The sequence below is a fragment of the Sordaria macrospora genome, chromosome 4, assembly GCF_033870435.1.
Source record: "Sordaria macrospora chromosome 4, complete sequence".
Classification (NCBI taxonomy): Eukaryota; Fungi; Ascomycota; class Sordariomycetes; order Sordariales; family Sordariaceae; genus Sordaria; species Sordaria macrospora.
The window spans coordinates 1,705,945-1,725,665 of NC_089374.1; the positions used below are offsets into that span (position 1 = coordinate 1,705,945).

The 19,721-nt window shown below is 52.7% G+C and overlaps 2 protein-coding genes across 2 annotated transcripts; both read right to left on the bottom strand.

Annotated features, from left to right (window-relative positions):
* Positions 1–6,765: 6,765 nt before the first annotated feature.
* On the bottom strand, positions 6,766–12,749 carry SMAC4_01914 (uncharacterized protein; the record flags this gene model as incomplete). The annotated part of the gene is made up of 5 exons (XM_003348842.3): positions 6,766–8,808; positions 8,867–9,599; positions 9,670–10,012; positions 10,075–12,439; positions 12,506–12,749. The coding sequence occupies 5 exons, from the start codon at positions 12,747–12,749 to the stop codon at positions 7,949–7,951; spliced, it is 4,545 nt and encodes a 1,514-aa protein (XP_003348890.3). The 3' UTR covers positions 6,766–7,948.
* Positions 12,750–15,017: 2,268 nt separating this feature from the next.
* On the bottom strand, positions 15,018–19,378 carry SMAC4_12071 (uncharacterized protein). The gene is made up of 4 exons (XM_003348843.2): positions 18,530–19,378; positions 17,604–18,461; positions 15,913–17,548; positions 15,018–15,847 (listed from the first exon to the last, which is right to left on the bottom strand). The coding sequence occupies exons 1-4, from the start codon at positions 19,355–19,357 to the stop codon at positions 15,333–15,335; spliced, it is 3,837 nt and encodes a 1,278-aa protein (XP_003348891.1). The 5' UTR covers positions 19,358–19,378; the 3' UTR covers positions 15,018–15,332.
* Between the last annotated feature and the right edge of the window lie 343 nt (positions 19,379–19,721).

Sequence of the window (19,721 nt, forward strand, 5' to 3'; positions counted from 1 at the left end):
AGAGACGGATAGAGGCTCGATCGAGGTCGAGTTGCCTGGCTGGTCGGGAATTAGAAACGCGACGCACAGAGGGTCAAATTGAGCAGAACGCCGGCGACGACGACATGCGCATCTAGACAATTGTGCCGTGAATCGCGGGTAGGCGGTAATTGATGACATGTAACGGGTGGGTAGCGTGATGGTCGTGGTCGTGCTTCAGCGGACTGAGACTCGAGGGAAATTGGAAGACGAGAAGGAAGGATGGAAGAAACAAAAAGGAAGGATGGAATCGCCAAGGGCCTGGGAGGTGGCCAGACATGGACGGGAGAGAAGAGATAGGGGAGGGCGTGGAAAGACGGGAGGTTTGGAACTCGCTGCTCTACAGTGAGAGGTGCTAACGGTAGCAGTATCCGTACCCGGTACACACACTGGGTAGGTAGGCAGGGCCAGGCAAAGGTAAGGTACCTACACGTGGTGCAGGTACCTTTCTATGGAAGTAGAGGGCAGGTACCCGACCTGTGGACAATGGCTGCAAAGGGAAGAATGGGACGGGACCCGAGTTGGAGAGTGAAAGGCCAGGTACAAGTACCTTACCTTGGCTCCTCCCTCCACCTCCTACCAGGTCGAGGCAGCGAATAGCGGGCGGGTAAGTAGCAGCCGGTAGCAGCAGGCAAAGGACGGCAGATTATCAGGAAGATGGCAAGTGGAAAAGGCAGGCTCCCGTCACGGTCCCATGCTCCTAGGTACCTATGCTCCTTCGAGGACTACAGCCCGAGAGGCGGGCGGGTGGAGACTGGAGACTGCGTCGAGTGAAGCAGGCACGCAGGCACGCAGGCAAGGGTGGAAGTGAGCAGTGGAAGCGCAGTGGAAAGAGCTTTTGGCTGCCGTCGCGAAATGAACGGCGGCGACGGGAGGAAGGGGGCACCGGGGAATACTGGGGAGGAACTGGGAAGGGGTGGAATTGGAATCCGAACTGTGGAAGGGGATGGGGAGACGGGAAGGGACCTCAAGGCCACAGTCCAACCTGAACATGAACCTTCAACAAGGGGGTGCCGGGGATATGCTATACGTACATTGGACAGGAGATGTTTGTTGGTCGATATTGGCTACCACGGCGGCAGTGGTTGGAATATGACAAAGACAGGGAGGCCGGCGACGAAAGGGAAAAGCCACGGCTCCCAATGGAGATGTGGTGGTTGCTCAATTGGTAACCGCAAATGTAATAAAATGGGAGAGGCTAGACCCGTTCGCTCATGATAGGCATGGGTTTCCAAGGGCGGGGTTCGCTTCTTATACTCTATCTATTTTTTTGCTGGTCTTTGGTCCAATTGGTTTTGGCTTTGGAGCTGGGATGACGCGCGAGCCTGGCGACCGAACACTGGTAGAAGCCGGCATGGAAGCCATCCAGCGCTGCACTAACGCTTTCGTTTCATCCACCGAACCTGCGCGGCATGGCACTCGGGTTGGCCGATGCCCGTGGATCAGCACCCGCTCGGTAGGCCTGTCACGTCGGGTCAGGATCAAAACATCAACAAGACGGGCGGAAAGATTGTTGAAAAAATGCCACGCATTGCTTGGCGAGAGCGAAGTGTGCTGCGCGCGACAGCTCTTGCAAAAGGAAGCAGGCAAGGTCGACAGGGTCAAGTATCGCCAGGTACCACAAGGTGACTTTCAGATTGGGGGGTGGAACACAAGACGGAAGGGCGAGGGGCCCCCTTTCTGCGAGCCAGTCAGGCTCGGCCAAACCTCAAGTGAGGAGCGAATGGGAGGAGGGCATGGGCGGGCAGCGACCAGCCAGGGTTGGCCGCCTTGCAACCTAACGGTTGGGGGAAGCTGCTGCGCGAACGGGAATGGAAGGTATTGGCACGACATTTCAGTGGCCCATCAGCGAACAGCCCCAGCTTCTGGCCGCCTTCGAGAAAAATCATCGAACGCGCTAACGCAGCCCACGATTATTTGTGTCCTCTTGGTCCTGAATCCCTCCCGCCCACCCGCACACACTGCACAGCAACGGCACGCACCATTGGAAGGGCTACATGAAGCGCCTGAGGCACCCCTCTGCAGCATCCTCTGCACCATCCTCTGCACCCTCACAGCGCACAGCTCGACGCATTCCTGTCTGCGAGTGGACGCACCACAGATTATCATGTTGCCGTAGGTCCCTACCATCAGCGAATACGGTACGGTGGTCGAGGTTGTCGCTGTGGTCGAGGTGGTGGTCACTTGGTCGCCGTGGCCGAACCCTGACAGTGTGCGCTTTCCCTCTTCTTGACAGCTGGGCCGAAAAGACGGACCCACAAGGGGTGCAGCAAAATTTGATCGTTGACCATCATGATTGCGAAAGCGGATTACTGTGTAGCTAACCCCCCGTGCCTACGGGGGCCCGTAGAGACCCGTCCGCCGTGGCCCGTCTGGGCAATTGCTCTCCGTGCAGCCGCTTCGAGTTCCACGGCCTGGCTGTGGTGGACTGAAGGTCACTGGTCTGGAAGTGGTATGTGTGGCCCTGGTTGGTGCAGGTGCCTGCGCTGCATGTTCTCGAAGGAAAGAACATTCTCACATCTGTTGGCCCTTTCAGATGGCTGCGACAACTCGACATGCGCAACCTGTGGTCTCGATTGTGTGCCCGTCTGGCGGCAGGTACGACAGCTGGATCATCTTGATGCCCAGGGCGTGCCGAGTCTCCAAACAGGCGCATCACCAGGGGCAGTTTTGGTGTTTAATCAGAAGGACCACTAGCGCTGCCAAGTAGTCTACTTTGTCTTCCATGTCATTGGAAAGGAAACCGAACTCGTCCAAACAACACCACGTCGACATTTGCGAACAAGGTCAGCAAACTTGTGCAGCATCCCGATAGTCCAAGAAGGGAATTGTTTTCTCTGGCTGTGTGGACAGGCTGACAGGATCCCGACTTGGCGCGGGACAAACAGCACCCGACAGCACCGATGCTGACGGCTCACAGGCACTCACAGGCACAGCTATGGATCAGATCTCGGTGCTGGTCCCAGCCAAAGTCGTCGGCCGGCGTCTCACAGGAGTCCCATTCAAAGCTACACATGCACCGATATCCAACCTCGCCAACCTACCATCGAATGCTGAGGGTCCCAAAGCGGAGTGATCTTCGGAGTCGGCGACCTCGGGGCGACCTCCACCACGCTGCCTTCAGCTGTCTACCTACATTGCCCTTGGACATTTCACATACCTATGTACTACCTATCGGCCACATTGACACCTAGATCCTCCCTGTCTTGTCCGTTCCCAACCTGGCTCTTATGTAGGCTTGTATATGTCACAGTGGCATGGGTCAAGTCTCCAGGCCCTCGCTTTTCGTGCGCGCAGGTTGCCAAGGCACGTCTCTGGGCTCTTGTCTCTTTGGTCTTTGCCGCCCTGGCATGTCTGGGTTTAACTCGCCTCGGAAATATCCACCATCAGTCCCTCGCAGGGCCCAATGTCATGTAGATTTAGAAGGTTAGGTAAAAATCCAGCGCTGTCCTATACGGGTACGAAAGTGTATTTTCTCTCTCTCGGCCATCACATGGAAGAGGATCCAGTCTTTGCACTATTGCTTGGGCTTAGGTTTGGAACTTGGACGGCTCTTTACCAGTAGGCCCCTAGAGCCCTGCTGATGCTACGGCGTAGATATGATGTTCAGTGTTTCTCCACCCCACTGTGATATGTCATCATCTCGGTGCTCCGGCTCTCCATTTCGGTGGTAGGCGGGTACCTGTACCTTAACTCTAACCTCCAAATCCAACACTGGGCTCCAACATCACCAGACATCAAACCCCCATATTTATCACGGAACTATTTACGCGACGTACGAAATGCTTCGTTGCCTGAAACAAAGCAGAAACTTGCAGTGGTGGTGTGAAAGACTGTACATGATGGTGGCTTCCACTTGTACAGATTCTCATCTGGATTCAGCCTGTCACCACCACCTCCAGCTCGGGGAACGTCTCATGCCCTACGGGAGGCGGAAGTAGACGTTAAAAGAAAAATAACAACTCCAGCTCGGGGAAATTGAAGGCCTTAGAGGCTCATCACTGAGCAGTAGGCACCGGACGGAAAGAGGGAAGAGTTTCCAGCATCCCACCGTTGCCGTATTGGACACACACACACACACGATGGTCTGACCAATCCGTCATGCAGCCACGCCCACACCCTGCTGTCACCAATGCTACGACCTTCCTTATCAAGCTTCCGCGCTAGATCTCGACTTGCATGACCGGGGATTAGCTGGAGATGCGCATCCTGTCTTGCCTTTTGCCAGGCTTGCGTGTGAGCGGGATTTTTTGACTGGGCCAGCCACTCACCTCATTCAGTTCATCCATCCGGATCTTACCCTCGTCACCTACATTCTTCTAGAAGCAAACTCTGGAACAAGCTAACCACGGTTAGGCCATTGGGAGGAGGGTATGTAATGCCAGGGTGTGTGGGTGATGACCGACAGCAGATGCGAGATGAATGATTAGTCGTCTCTCGCTCGCCGAGGTTGTTTGAACTTGGTATAGTCGGGATCCGTGAGCGACACTCGCCAACCTTTACCCGATATCTCCGTTTGCCTGTACGCTCACCACATCCAGCTCAGCCTGACGACAGCCGCCCAGCGATCAACAAACTGTTTCTCGAGCAGTGCGCCAGACATCTCCCCTCGCTTCCATGGCAGAGCAATTTCAGGTGTCATCATTTAAGATGGAATTCGACATGGTCTATGGTTTTCCGAATCAAAGCTCTCTACATGCTCAGCTAAACAGGAGAAAGCCATTGCTAACTCTAGCCTTCGACTTGCCCAGGATGGCAATCATCAGAAGACAATAAGACATTTCCATACGTCGGCCGATTAGATTTGCCCGTTCAACCTCCCTTAGTCCCCATCCTGGTCTTCGCTTCGGACAAGTGGTCTTGTCAATCTGAGACATGCATCACGCTATGCTGAACGGGCCTCACAAGGGAGAGACATACAACGGACCGAGTCCCCTAACTGACAGGACCTCACTACTCACAACATGCCGCAGAGAATTTTCAGCAGTCGAGATTGGAGTGAGTCGCCACGCCAACCCGCGTGCTGCACAACATGATTCAGTCAGGTGTATGTTGTGGACTGGACCTTCTAAGGGAAGCCTGGTCAACTACCTACCTACCTACCTACCTACCTACCTACCTACCTACGCTGTACTACATATACGGATACTGACTTGATGTATCGTAAGTAATGGTTAAGTGCCCTGGCCCATGCTGCGTACTACCTGACCTGCAATGTCATCGAGACTTTTTGGCTTTGGATGCCCCCTTCGATGCCATTCATCATCCGAATTCCTCGCAATGGTCAATAATGTCCATGCTGAGGGTTTTTAAACCCATTGTCAACTTGGTTGAGAGGATCACAAGCCACTCCCACTAACTAGAAGAAACAAATGGACAGCCTCAGTAGCACTTGACGACCAGTAGCTAGTCCATCTAGTGTACTTGACGAGTCGACACCTATCATCAAAACCTCTTACCTAACAGACTACTAATCTTCTCAAGTGGCTCCCTCCGAAAAGTAACCCTCCGCCATCTCTTCCGAACATGATTTCCTTTTCTGTTTCAGCCCTGTCGATCAACCCTTCGATATCCACCTATACTGGATATTAGTCACTCCTTTTCCTCTCACAGCCTTACTCACACACGCAGTTTCCCTAGAGAGGGAGTCAGTACTCTGTTACTGGATGTTCTTGCTGCCTGTTCTGTCAAGGGTTGATAGGCAGATTAGTCTAGTCTTTCGGACGTGTGTTCACGCAACACTCCAGTCACACAGATCTCATCTCATCTTGCACATCTCGGTCTCTCTCTCTCTTGCTGTTACACATCTTTTCACCGAGATTGCGGGTGATGGTGGCGATCATTGCCTTGTCTGAGGGGTGTCTGTGAGTGGGAAGCTATGTATTTAATTGAATGGTTCATTGATCTCTGGAATTCTTGAGAAGAAGAGAGTATATGTGGGTTTCCCTCTCTGAAACAATCACTTTTCGAAAAACCAGACCACACATTTGGTCCAAAAAATAGGAACAGAGGCGACATGAGATAGTCATCCAGGCAGGTGTTATGGTTGCACAAAGGCACATATCCCTTTCTCAGATCCAATTCTGCACCCGTTCGAACAACGTCTTAGCACATACAAAACGCTTCCCTGGCCTACTGTTGTTGTTCTATGAAGTTTTGACAGGATAGTATCTTGAGACACTAACAATGTTGATCCTTTCACATACACACACATGTTCTTCTCCTCCTCCTTCTCCTTTTTCTCGTCCTCCAAGAAGCCAACTAAACCAAATTCACATACCTGAAACAATGGATCTTGAGCATGTTAGAGTCGACTAAAACGACCCTAACCGCTCAAAAACAAAACCCCCCCACTAAACTTCATGACAATCAACAACCGGGGACGTCGGCCGTTTCGGCGGCGGGATGAATGACGATCGTCCTGACTAGTTTCTTTAGTCAGAGGGCTAGACTAGTTCACGATTCTATGAGCACCTCCACTATTTACATAGTGTAGCTCTTACACTCTAGTAGCAGCAATTCTGATGTACGGGTTCGACTACCAAGTAATCATCACAGTTAACTAGTGAATTTTCTATATCTCAGGCACCTAGTACAGGTAATGATATGTACTTCTAACTTTTATCCTTGATACAGCCATATTCCAATATATTTCGTCTCAGTCCCTTAGTTCTCACTGGCGTGAGCGGCCACACCGAGCACACTTATCTATCTTACTATCCAATTGCCTTTTGTCAACTTGTAACACCCTCCTGGAGGTCAGGTACTCTAGTCTCAAAATCAAATCTCAACGGTTCTCCTTCCGTCTCTCTTTTCTTTTGTTTTTCCCTTGCGCAACCCCCCTTCCCCCTTCCCAGACCAGACAAGTAGAACAAGCAAGGGGGTCATGACGGATTGGTGGATTAGGTGGATATGTGGAATTGCGGGTTTCCTCGTGAATATCAGTGGCCTGATAATCCCGTTCCTAGCTCACATAGTTCCCTGACTAAAGCTTGCTAGCACCCGCTCGGTAGGTAGCGATCGCCGTCCCCCATTTCTTGAACGCGGTGAATCGGAAATCTCTCCGGGTTAGCTTGTTCGTTGACGATGTAAGGGACCATGGGGGCCTTGGAAACCGCAGTAAAGTGGTGTGGTGGATGTTTGTACACTAGAGAGAAAGGGCCCAGCGCAGATTTTGTTTCTTTCGGGTTATCTGAAGAGGGCGGCATGAGTCTATAGTCACCGAGGCTATCGTTCTCATGGACACAAGGAAGGCCAGAACCGTCTACACATTATGTCAGGTTAACTATGCAATCATCAACCCATCGACAAACGCTACGTGTTCCTATGATAATGTTCCATAATTCCAAAGTTCCAATGTGAGAAGTCCTTGTATTTTCCTAGCCTCATTGTCTTCCTTCTCCCCTCTCTTCCCCAAGCCTACTCCCTCTTTCTCTATCTGCTACCCGAATGAGAAGGGGTTCCACCCAGGCTTCGCTGTAAGCCCAGTGTATATGTATGTATGTATGTGGGCGTATGTATGTAAAGTTATGCGTGTGTATGTGTATGCGTGTGTATGTGTATGCGTGGTATGTGACAATGCGCTTGTTTTAAAACATCTAAACCAACCCATAAGACAAACAGAAATCTTTACCGATGACCAATGGACCATGCACAACCCCAAAAACGTTTTCAACGACAGCGATCAAGAACAAGGCTACGAAGCCTGTAACAAAAGGCAAGCCCGCCACGGCCCAAACGCTGGGAGGAAACATGAAGGCAGGGTAAAACAGCAGACAGACAGTGGGTGGTGCCACACAAGCAGGTGTCGAAATCTTCCCTTCTTCCAACAAAAGCATTTCTTATCTATCAAAGGGATCCAGGCTATGAGGATACGTCAGCGCAATCGGACCCTATTCTATGCTGCGGTCACGAACGAAGCCGGACGCCACTAGTCTGAAGACTTATCGCCTTCTTCCGGCTTCTTTGGCGGTACCTGACCTGGTGGCGATTGTCTTTGCTGCTCTTGATCGTCGACGTGAATCTCCGCGACCTTATCGTCGTCGATATCAGCGCCACCATCAACGAAGACCTCGTGTACTTGCTCCTTGTGGTCCCAGGTCAATTGCGTGACTTGGTCCATGTTGTCCTGGTCCTGTTCTGACGGTGGCGGGGGGACATTGTCAGTGAATGCAGAGTAATCGTCGTCCTGTGCAGCAGGCCCGATGAAGTCCACAGCGGAGCCATATTCATTGATATCAGCAAAGACAGAACCTTCGTCGCCGGAGTTGTCGCCTTGTGCCACATCGCTCGCAATCTCGTCGTCTAAGCCACTAGCTTGGGAGCCGGTCTTGGGCACGTTGTCGAAGCTCCAGGTTTTGGGGATAGCAGAGGCCATGCCGGACATGTTACCCGCAACTCCGTATTTGGGGAGGTCAATACCTTCGTCCTCAAACTCGATGCTCTTCCGCACCCCAGGGGCAGTAATCGTGCCATTGCTTTCCTCATAGGGAGGCAGTTCGGACTCGCCATTTAAACCGCGGCCACTAACCAAACCAACTTCTCCTCGCAGGAGAATTTGACCTGCTCCGTTCGAAGCGCTCGGCGACCCACGAAGGGAGGAGCCATGACCGAGACGCTGGTCTTCCCCCGAGCCCAGCATTTCCTCATCATCGTCAAGGGAATAGCGCTGGGCGACTTCTTCGCACTTGGGCCCACCGAGAGGTTTGTTTGAGCGGCGACGGTAGAACAGCAAGTATGCAGCAGGCGAGACAACCTTCGAGGTATCGGTCACCTTGGAAACGGATGAATCTACTCCAGGTTAGCATCTGTCTTGTCGGTGTATGTTGAAGGGAACCGGAAGCCTTACCATTGAATTCATACCACTGGTCATCAAGGAAGTTCTTGGCAAATGCAGTGTAATGACCACCGCCCAAGCCGCCCCAATGATCATCGACAGCAATCAGGTCATAGATCTCCTGCTTACCGTCCTCCTTGTCGATGACCCTCTCGGTCAAATCGAGGCCCTCGATGGGGAAGTCGACAAGAACATCCAGCTTATCCCGACGCCAGCCAACGGAGCTAAAACGTTTGAGATGGACGACCAAGATATCCGGGGTCTTCCAAAGGTCGAACTTCTTGCTTGCGCGACGGTGCTCCTTGCAACGAGGGCAGTACCATGTATCTTGCTCGGACAGGATTTCTTCCTTTTCGAACTCGGCTAAGCAATCATCCAGGCTGATACCATTCTTCTTACGCAGCTCCCGTTGCCTCTTCTTGGCGCCCAACGACGGGTCATTCAAGGCCTCGATCTTATTGTAGGTCCTGTTCGCGGGGGAGAAGACAGTATCGAAAGCGTCCTCGTACCAGTCCACAACGATGCCTTCGCCAAGACGCACAAGGGGCCCTTCCTCGGAATCGACACGGTAATCTTGCTCGGGAACCTCGATGGGTTGCTGGGCGGCCGCAGATCGTTTTCTCAGTTGTTCTTTCTCGAGACGCTTCTTTGCCTTCTTGCCATAAACGCGGCCATTCTTCATCTTCTTGTTCTTACCGCGATGACCGGTATTGGCTCCTCTAGAAGGACTAGCAATAAATCGATCCTAATAAAGGCGTCAGCACACTGTACCACGTAAGCCAAATAGCTGGAGACACTGCAGTAGTTTGACTTACACTTCCCTTAGGAGAATCCGGACCCTCGCTCGATTCATCGGCCATCCGTGTCACTGAATCCACATGTTCCGAGGAAGCATCTTCACTACCACTTTCGTCCGAGCCATCCAAAGCATTCGGGCTTCGCATCTCCACATCCGAAGACTCCTTCTTAGGGGCCCTTGTGCTCAGTCTTTCGTATCTGTTGGTCTCGTTGACGCTTTGCCAGCCAGTAGGAACACCGCCATGGGACTCTCTGAAGTAAGACATCGCAAATATGTTCTGCAGGGCTGGATTCAGGAATACTGAAGGGTCAATCCACTTGGGCCGCTGCGACTTGAAACGCTTGATCGACGCCGGAAGACTATTTTCAGTCCTAGTTAGCAACACTCTGCGCAGATTAACATACTCACGGGGGTTACTTACGTTTGAGGAGCTGGCGACACCGTTGGTTTCTCGGCAGTGTTACCCATGGTGACATCGACAATATCTTCCTCGCCCTCAACGGACTTGGCAACTATCTTAGAGTCCGCAGAGTCGATGTCGGATGCGCCGTTAACCATCTCGGGATCCGTAGCCTCTGATGCCTCTTCGTCGGCAAAGAATTCCGACCACGTAGACAGGGTGGCTACCTTCTCGAGAATCTTTCTGCGGATGACGTTCTCATCACAGGTCTCTTGAGGCGTCAACACAATGTAATGTGGCGGTGGCATGTCCTCCACTTTCTTGTGGTATCTGGCACTTGCCGCATTAGGGTCCATGCGATGTAGAACCGGAACAAGGAGACGTTCCGCCAAGGGATTTGACACAGGTTGAGCGGGCTCTTCCTCGGTATCGTCAAGCAGCGACCTGTACGCCTGCTTCTTGGCCTTTTTGGCGTTGACATTGGTAGGTGGGGCTTCCACTTCATGAATCGCTGCAATATCGGCCGACTGAATCTCCTCGTTAATTGCCATCATGTCGTCGTATTGCTTGAAGAATTTGCCCTTGAACTCCTCACCGCCAACGAGACGCTCGGGGGGGACTCCGACCCTTGTTGAAATGAACTCCTTGATGGCCTTGAAGGCGCTCGTCTTATCAACCTCGACAACGATTTCCACTGGGGGCTCGTTCAACGGGTAATACTTGACAGTCCGGGACCAGACGTTGCTCATGGGCAGGGGCAGCGTGAGGTTATTGAAAGGATCGAACGTAATGCTGATCTTGTCGCACACAGGGCAATGCAGGGTTGACTTGTACATTCCCGTGAACAGGTCGGCAATGATCGAGTCATCACGCTTCTTTGTGATATCCCACACCTTATCGGCCATTTCCTTGATAGCAGCTGGGTTGCCGATCATGTCATCCGTAGAATCTGGCTTTTCAATGTACGGCTTTTTCTTGATGCGGTTGAGGTCTTCTTGTAGGCCATCGAGCAAAAAGCCCAAGAACTCCTGAGAGTCCTGCTGACCATAGCCGGAAAAGGCGGAGGCATACCGACCCACGATGCTCTTGAAGTGACGGGGGGCAACCGAGTTTGGCGCAGGATTCTTATAAATTTCGTCCAATAGCCGCATGTATGCCAAAGCGACGTCTCCGTTATGGGAAAGCGGATTCTCAGCATTGATCTCTTTCTTGGCCTCGTGAGTGAGGAAATACTTTGTCAACTCTTCAACACTTCTTAGACATTGCAGAGCCGAATTCATGTAGCATGTGTTGCCCAGGTTCTGCAAGCCAACGCACCCTGGTGTACGACCAGATCGTGGTTGCACCCGGCCCCTATTAAGGACGCTCTGGGGAGCCGGACTGTTACGTCCGCTGGCAGCACCACGGGCCTGAGCGACAATCCCGTTGCCAACGGTCTTGTTGCTATTGGCCACCTTGGTGAAAAACGTTGAGACGTAATCATCCCGGTCAACCTGTTCGTCGATGATCAAGGTTTGGTCCACAGTAAGGCCAACCAATGACAGACTCTTCCTCCCGTTGTAGTTGGAATTGGTTGTAGTATCCTCCACTGCGAGGTAATCGCGGTCCACGCCACGCTCGAGTTTGCCGAAGTCTTCAACATCCACGAGCATTTGGGGCCAAGAGCCTGGAGCCCTAGGTAGGAAGTTAGGTATGTTCGAGGAACGCCCAGGAGAGTCGGGAGGGGTTTCCATGCCAGAGGGCCCTGTGACCTCTTCGGTGGCAGGAATGGTTTGCAGTCGCTGCCAGACCCGGACTTTTCGATCCACAGGGACACCTGTCAACTGCTTGATTTGCTTAAGGAAGTTGTGAAATGATCCAGACGTGCTTTGGACAATGACGGGCGGTGGCGGCTTCTTCAGTTTAATCTCTTGCTCGATGGGCAGGGGGCTCGCCGCCGACCATAGCCTGTGAATGGTGAAGACGGGGGGGTGAAACTCGAACTGGATGTTGGCCTCGCTGGCGGCATTGAGCGCGGTGTTGTGCGCTATCCGAATAATGGGAGTTTGCCCGTCCGCTAGACCATACCATGACAGCACCAGGTCCCATGCATCCTTGGGAAACAGCTCGGCAGACTCCGGGCCCACACCCGGCTTTAGCTTTACACACTGCTGGCCAGCGGAGTCGGTGAAGATAGCTTGAATGATATCCGAGTTGTCGATCGGCCCAAGAGACTCGACTGAAGCCTCCTTGCTCGTGGGCTGCCCATCTGCACCGAAAGCCTGGGCCTTGTTCAGCCATTGTCGTGATACCAAGTATGCAATATCTCCCTCTTTTGCGCCCGCATCATTGAAGGCCTTGAGAAGTGTTTCAATCGTCTTGATTTGTTGCTCGATCGGTGGAATTTCTGTATTTTCCTTCCGTTAGAAGACTGCGCGGTTTTAGTCAAGTCACGGAAGGCTGGCACGCTTACCTGTTTTCAACGGCAGTTCCATGTCAGCGACAGGCACGTTTGTACCTCCGGCGACGTCTGCTTCCACGGGCTGAGGCTCTTTCGCATCTTGCCCAGCCTGTTGGTCTTGGGGCTGGGCATCGGGAACTGTGAGCATATCCACGTCCTCCCGCGCGTCCACGTTCTCGTACTCTGGATCCATGCTGGATGCTCTTCGTTTCAGGGGAGAACCAGATCGATGTGTCTGCTCTGAAGCCCCACCCATGAGCGCACGGTGGGGCGGGCTGGTGAAGGGAGACTGATTTCTCAAGGTCCCGCTATTGGAAGCCTGCAAAGTCGAGCTCGAGTCGAAGAGCTGCTCGAAAACACGATCGTTGTCGACAGAGAGATCGGCCGAGGCAGCGCAGGGCGAACTGGCGGCGGAATCGGCAGAGACGTCGGTCGCAGAGCCAGACAGTGTGCTGAACTGGGTCTGAAGGTGGGGAGGAATGCCTGAAGGTGGTAGCGAGTCGCCGCGGCTGTATGCTGGAGTGTTGGTGGCAGAGGCCGAAGCAGAGGCCGATGTAGAAGTCGAGCGTTGGTGGTCAAACGAGTAGGCCGGGTCGAACTCTGCTTCTTGTTCGGTAGAGAGCACCACGTCTAGGGCAGTGTCGGTAGACCCTTCCTGTCCTTGCTCCCTTGTCGACTGGCGGGTAATCCTGCGTTTCTTTGAGGAAGACGTGGTGAAGGTGAGCTGCCTGTGCAGCTCGGAAGGCGCTGGGTCGGCGTGATGGAAGGTGGGAAGTGGGGGACGGCGCGCGGTGGAGGATGCCGGATGGAGATCGGGGAGATCGTGACAGCCCAGTGAGACGATGAGTCGGCAGAGCAGTCACGCACCGGCACGGTAGAGCGACTCGGACAGAGCGCTGAGTGGTTGAGGCAGGTAAGGCGGTCAGGTTGGGGACGGACTGACTGACTGACTTGACTTGACTGATAACGACAGGAGCAAAGCCAGACAATAAAGTTGCGTCTGGGGAAAGCGAGTCGTTGTGTCAACGCTTTGGTGGTGGCGTCCGTGATAGGTTAGTCGTGGTGCATGGGGGTAAACTGGTTGGCCCGACAGTCTTCAAGCTTTTTTTTTCTTTTCAAAGCGTCGTTTTTTTCTGGAGTCCTTTCCAGTGGACTCTCGACGCCTCGACGGGACCTCGTTCGGGCGATCGATCAGCAAGGGCAGGTTGGAGCCGGAAAAAGCGACGGAGGCCAAGTAGCGGGAATCGGGTGTTACAGCGTGGAAATTTGTTGCGTCACGTCAACGGGAACCTGGTACCTTTTTTGGTGGTGGCCAGAAATGGTATCAAATTTGAAAAAAAAAAAAAAAAAAAAAAAAAAAAAAAAAAAAAAAACTTTGACAAACGCCGTCTGTTGTCTGTCTCTTTTTGCCAACAACAAAAGCTGGAGCGATACATATGTTTGGAGAGCAGGTGATGGTGATCCTGTCCAATGAGCTTCTGGGCGTCGTCTACCTGTGGGTTGATGTGGTTTTTTCCCTGCCGCAGCGGAAGCTGGGGTTGTCCTCTGACCGTGGTCCCGCTCCCACAGACTGGGTCTCGTCGCTGTTGCAACCTGCAAGCGCAAGCGCAGTCGGCCACAACCCACAAAGTCACAAGCGAGCAGAAATCGCGGTCGCGTTACAGCCCTGCTTGTCCTGACTGTAAAATACCTGTATGTAAAATCGGGATGTGGTTGAGAGCACTGTCCGCCTCCCAAGCCCTGTGAAATGCGGGTTCTAGGGCTGATGAAGCGCCCTGGGCAAGGGGAAGAGCACACCCCCGCGTTTCTGGTACGCTGCTAGTGGTAGGCAGTCCGGGGGCGGGAAGTAGCGTTAATTTCTAACAGGACCTCCAACCTGGAACTTCCGTGTCCTTCACGGGAAGTCCCGTCGTGATTCCTGTGTTCTAGGGTTTCTCGCCGCGTACGTACTGGTTTGCTCCTTCAATAACGAAAGCTCAAAATGTTGAGAGCCGTGGGTTACGTTTGAAAGGAGGAGAACAAATTGAAACAAGCACGAACGTCACCAGCGCCGTTGTCAGTGAATCACTCAATCTGCCGTGAGACACGCTACAAATCAGGAGCTAGATCAAGTCAGCCGTGAACCATCTTAGCAAGATAGGAATTTCATCCCCTTGTATATCTAGAGATATTGTTCCTCCCAACCTTTATTACGTAGCCAGATGACGGGGAGAAAGAGGATTGAAACTACGATGAGAGCCTTCAAAGGTTTTAAAAGTGTGAAGTACATCACAACGAGCATGCCCACCAGTCCCTGCGGGCCGGATGCTCTTGAAATTTCCACAAAAGAGAGCCTTGAAGAGGGAGCATGATCCATTATTCTTGTCCATACCGCATCTCACCGTTGTTTTATCCAGGGGAGACTCAGTCGTGGGCTTTGTTTCGAAACGCCTGCAGGACTGGCCGTTTCTTTGTACCTACCTGCACGTTGGTCCCTCGAACTTTGAGCATATCCTCTGTTTGAACACACCGTGGCGATTCATCGCCACAAACGCCTACACGCCAAATCACCATAGCAACAACTGGATTGAGTCTACCTGTTATGGGCCTGTATGATTCAGCTGCATTTAATGGAAAGGGTATTTTTCTTGCAAGTGAATGCCTTTTCGCTTTGTCCTCCAGGGGAGAGCTCCATCCCATACATGTAACCTGCCAATGCTGTCTAAACAGGTCAGACAAACGCATACTCTGGCACATGCGTCTAGCAACAAACAATGGTCTTCCATCATAGCTTTGCTTTCCGGGGATTCCGAGCAAGGATTGATGTGCAATCCGCTAATACACTACTTGATGCTTCTACTTAAAGCTTGGAGTCCAACTCTTCATACTCGCTTAGATCCTTCACCGGCCGGGCAGCAGCGCTGACAGGCAGTCCAGCCTTGTAGCTACGCACATCCTCAATGAGGATCGGCTTCGTGCCGTTTGACGACGGGGGCGCCGCATCCTTGACAACGCCGCTGACCTTCTCGGCATGGAGCTTCTTCCATGTCTCGGTGGCAACGTCAATCTTGGTCTCGGAAACACTGAGATGGCTGAGATACTCCTTGAGACCAGCAATCTCCTTGTCCTCATCATGGTCTGCCGCGCTCAGTCTCGCTTGGAGATCAGTGGCAGTCTTGGCTGCGGTAGTGGCATCAAGTTCCAGAGTCTTGACGAGTTCGGTGATCTGGGCAGTGGTCACGTCGCTCTTTGCCTGAGCTTCCAAGTAGATGGCGAGCTTGGCCCTGGTAGGCGACGAAGGGTGAATGTAATACTTGAAGAACTCAACCATCTCTTCGTTGGTAAGAGGCTTGACGTGGGCGGCATCACGATGGGCTAGAGAAAAAAAGGTCAGTACAGACTCGAGGTAGTGGGGCCAACCTCAGATGTTGCGGACTTACCGATCTCGAAATCGTAATACTCGCTATGGATCTGGCTCCATTGCTTGTTGGTCTCCTGGTCCAAGAACTTGGGCTTCTCAAGACGCTTCGCGATCAAGCTGCGCTTGTGAGCCTCGAATTGCCTGGGGTCCATCTCTTCGATCCACTTAGCCATCTTCTCCAAGAACAGCTCAATCCTAGTCTCCAAGTAAGGCGCTGTCTTCTCGCTCTGGATAAGGAATCGGAATCCGTAGCTGGTGGAAGTGGCACGCACTCCCGAGAATACCACGTATCCGAGTTGCTCCTTGGTCCTGAGTTGATCGAAGCAAGGCTCTTGGAGTATCTGGGCCAAGAGCAATGTCTTGGCACGGACAAGAGAGTCGTTCTTGTCGCCGACATAGAGGAAGTATTCAATGCAGTTGTTCACGTTGGCAGGGTCCTTGAGCGTCTTCTTCCAGACGTAGTTGGACCCAGGCGGGAACACCAACGAACGCAGGATCGGCCACTGGGAACGCGGCAACACCCTCGGCTTGAGGGTAGTTTCGACCATATCCGTCAGCTTCAGAGCATCCTCCTTGTAGAGGTTTCCATGAATGTAAACCTCCATGTGCAGCTGAGCGAGAAGTTCCTTCCGGAACTGCCGGACCTGATCCGAGGTGATGTGTGGTAGCTCAGCTGCAAGCTCCTCGACCGTGTGGTCATGCTCCGCGGTAAGCCATTCCGTGAAGCCGCCAACCTGATACCATGGAACCTGAAGCTCCCAGTTACGGTAAGCTCTGGTCAGACGTTCCTTGATGATATTAAATCTGACGTCTCGGACCTCAAGATCCCGCATCGTGATGAGAACCCGTTCCAGGAGGAGGGGTAACTTGTCATTGTACCCAGATACCTCAACAAACAAGCCACGACTGTCGAGAGATACTAGGTAAGACAAGCCAGCAAGGTCGGCATCGTACGAAAACTCTTCTAAGGCATCCTTGACGTGATCGGTAAAGAGCCTGGCCTTGACAACGTTTTCGGCAGACGCATGAATCAAAGGGCTCTTCAAGCTGACAATCAGGTTCGCCTTAGGCACCCAAAATGTGTCGTCCTTCTTATACCAAGTGCGGACAAGGTCGTCGTTGCGTACAATCCGTGGAGCAAGAGCCGGCTCCTTAACGTCCTTTCGTTCAACCTCCAGCTTTGTAGGGATGAACTGGTTCTTATGCGGGAGATGAAGCTCCGGAATCCGTTCCTGATCAGAAACGGCAGCAGCCTCCTTGATCTCCTCCATAAGTTCGCTGGGAATCTTGGATAGGGAATACTCGGTACCGTACCACTTCTCCTTATGCTCCCATGTCCCAGGCACCTCCCTCGAAACGATAGACATACGGAAATTGTCAGGTCGCAAGCAATCTAGGCCCTTGCGGATGAGATTGGCATCATACTTGCGCAGCTTGTTAGTTCCGCTCAAGAGCCATTCCCTGGGCAGTGGCCGTTGCATGACTCCGGCTGTCTTGCTCGCGAAACTAGAAGCCTGAGTCTTCTGCTTGAACTTGAAGTCAATGTCTCCCATGATCTTTTGCTCGTCGTGGATCCATTCCTGGGGTCCTGCTTGTCTGAGCAAGGAGATGTATTGGAACACCACCTTGGCAACCTCCTGGTAGTTCTTGAGCCCCTGTATCTTTTGGTCAGCGATTTGGATCAGATTCAGGGATCTTGGGAGGACATACCTCCTGAGTCAACTTGATCTGAATGTCAAACATGCCAGGGGAGCCAGGGCACACGGCCCATGCACCAGCGCTAAGGCCATTAGCCCAGCCCTTCGACTTGATATAAGCCATGATGCTGCCCGGGCCCTCATGGCCAATCAAGTGGCTAAGGTAGCGACTTGGAAGCTCCTCGAACAAGAGATGCTCGTCTAGGAAGGGGAAGGTGATGTTGAGTTCTCGTGAATCCATTACGGGTTTGGCAAAGGTCACTACTCCGAGTTGCTCCGGCGTAAGAGGAGCTTCATCCTTCCACTCATTAGGTGGTAGGTCTTTGTTCTCTACGTCTGAGAACAACTCGGCAACCCAGCCTTCAAGAACGTCCAGTGATTCTCTTCCGAGCACGCAAAGTTTCATGCGGTTGGCCGAGTAATGCTTCTGGTAAAACTCGATGAACTTGTCACGAACATTGACGCCCTTGGATTCAGGAAGCGCCTTGAGCGTTTCCAGGTTTCCGGTTGAGAAATGGCAGTACGGATGCTTGGGGTTAGAGTTGGACTTGTCCAACTGGTGAAGCCGCCACGTATCGTTCTGCAGGTTCTTCTTGTTTTCAGAGTCCACAGCCTGAAGTTCCCGGTCAAGGGTGCTGGCTAAAAAGAGCGGCGCAACGAAGAACTGAGCAAAGCGATCCAGAGCACCGTAAAGGGGCGAGGGGTTGGTGGCCGAGAGCTCCTCATCATCATTGCTGGGTTTGGCGGACACCTCGAAATAATAGTTGGTATGAGTTGCTGCAGTGAAGGCGTTAGAGCTACCAGAATTTGTCGACAAATACTGGCTGTAGTCATTCTCGACCGGATACTTCTTGGTACCCATGAAAAGGAGCTATAGCCAGAAGCCATCAAGGTCAGTAAAACAATACATCTATGTATGTACCAGACGTGGAAACTCACATGCTCGACAGCATGGGCCATGCCAGGCATGTCATCTTCATCACTGAAGCTTCCAACATTTACATCCAAGGCAGCACTGGCCTTGTCCGTCGTCGGATCATGCACCAAGAGAGCCTCAAGCTTATTGGAGAGACGGATGACCCGGTAGCTACGATCATCAAGAGAAGGCTTCTCCAGCTGATCGGTGACCCGCTCAACAGCGGGTGAGCCCTTGATGGGGGTGTCTTGAGGTGAAGTGGACATGACTGAGTAATGACGCCGGTCCAGGAGGTGAAGAGTTGATGATCCGGAAAGACGTTGGGTGTTGTGAAGTGGAGGAGAAGACAGATATTCAAGCTGGGTCTGAAATACAGCGGGCCCAGAAAGTACTGGCAGGTTGAAGCGGCTGACGACAGGGAGGCGAGAGTAGGGCGGCGGCGTAGAAGAGAGGGGCGGCGTTGGCGTTGGTGGCGGTAGGCTAAGTGCCGTGGGGGAGGCTGTCCCAGGGGTCTTTAGCTCTAGGGTCCTGGAGCAAGTGCTGCTGTTCCGGGGACGGGTCCAGAATGGTGTCAGGGTCTGTGCGACGGGTGGAGACACGGCACCAGAGCTAGGCAAGGTTACCGGCAAGTTGGGTGCCAGCAAATCCGGGCTGGCAGTGACACTTCCGGTAGGACGGTACTCTCGCGCTTGAAGTCTGTTTCGGCTGTGCGCCGACGCGGGGAGACGTGTGAGGTTGCGGTGGCACTGTTTGAGGGGATACGGGCTGTTACCAGGTCCGTGTTGTGGTTGCGCAACGCGGTTTCGCGGGTTCAGTAGAGCTGAAGAAGTGAGGAGACGAGAAGTAGACATCCAAGTGGAAGTGATTGTCGGCTCTTTATACCTGATTGTGCTGTCAAGAGTTTCTCGCTGCGGGTCGACTCACTGGTTGACTGAATCCCGGGTCGTATCAGAAAAGGTGAACGTTGTAAACGAGCAACCGTTTTTTTCTTGGGGATTTTTACCCGTAAGTTGCGAGAACCTCGATGGCCATACGGGTAAAGAGGTTGGGGTGATGACGATGGAAAGAGCGCCTGGTGGAGAAGGGACAGACGACAAGTGCCAACCCCTTGGGAAATGATTCACGGACAAGAACCGAAAACCCACGATGACTTCGCCTGGCATTCGTATATATCACAGCTCACAGCCCAAGAAGAAATTTTGCCTGGAGTGAAAA